Source organism: Triticum dicoccoides, unplaced genomic scaffold (genome assembly GCF_002162155.2).
Source record: "Triticum dicoccoides isolate Atlit2015 ecotype Zavitan unplaced genomic scaffold, WEW_v2.0 scaffold132314, whole genome shotgun sequence".
NCBI lineage: Eukaryota > Viridiplantae > Streptophyta > Magnoliopsida > Poales > Poaceae > Triticum > Triticum dicoccoides.
The window spans coordinates 1-1074 of NW_021193361.1; the positions used below are offsets into that span (position 1 = coordinate 1).

The window sequence follows — 1074 nt, forward strand, 5'->3', positions numbered from 1 at the left end:
CTGCAAAATGGCCTGCATCCTGATAAATATAAATATGTGAGGAGTTAATTAGCACACTGTTCAACAAAAAAATTACAGTTTCTGAATGACTATACCTCGATTGCAGAACGCTGAGCAGAACAGGATGAAGCCTCTGATAGAAGAGGCAATCATTGACTTATGCAGCAACACCAACACCTTGTTGCACGGGAAGATGGTGATCGCGGACTTGGGCTGCTCCTCTGGTCCGAATGCGCTAGCACTGGTATCTACTGCCGTCATGGCCATCCATTGCCGCTGCCTTCATTTACAACAGCCACCACTGGAAGTGTGTGTGCTCCTCAACGACCTGCCTGATAATGACTTCAGCACAGTGGTGAAGAGCCTGGTCACACTCCGTCAAAGTAACGAGCCTGTCGTCGTGACCGGTATCATACCGGGGTCGTTTTACGGAAGGTTGTTCACTAGTGGCTCCTTGAATCTCGTGTGCTCATCCTGTAGCCTGCATTGGCTCTCAAAGGTGTGACTTTGATACTGCTCGAATGCTTGACCCGTTGTATCACTTGTCTATTATATAGACACAACACAATCGTCGATTACATAAGAAAAATCTTTACCACTGCAGGTTCCTGAAGTTCTAATAAGGGATCACATCCCGGCATACGACATCGATGAGCAAGCTAGGCGTGAAAGGCTCCCCATGGTCCATGAGGCTTATGCACACCAGTTCAAGACTGACTTCACACATTTCCTTAAGCTGAGAGCTAAAGAATTAGCTCCAAGTGGCCGAATGATTGTGTCTGTTATTGGGAGGCCTTCTGATGGAAGCACCTTCGAATTCTTTCACATATGGGAAGTCATAGCTCAAACTCTAAGTATCATGGTCTCAGAGGTACATTTCCACAATTTTCCGAATATAGAATTTTATCATTTGCCAGTGAACATGCGAGTATTAAATCTTTTGATATGGGTGATAGGGTGTGATTGATAAAGAGAAGTTTGATTCTTTCTACGTCCCGATGTACGGACCTTCTAGTGAGGAGATGAGGGCGATCATCCAAGAAGAGGGCTCGTTTTCAATGAGGGAGATGCAGG

At 45.6% G+C, this 1074-nt stretch overlaps 1 protein-coding gene across 1 annotated transcript; it reads left to right on the forward strand.

Moving 5' to 3' along the window:
* Positions 1 to 106: 106 nt before the first annotated feature.
* LOC119343548 (jasmonate O-methyltransferase-like) lies at positions 107 to 1070 on the forward strand (the record flags this gene model as incomplete). Its single annotated transcript, XM_037614454.1, has 3 exons — positions 107 to 499; positions 605 to 871; positions 957 to 1070. Coding segments are annotated over 3 exons (774 nt in total), but the record flags the coding sequence as incomplete, so codon positions are not given.
* Positions 1071 to 1074: the final 4 nt, after the last annotated feature.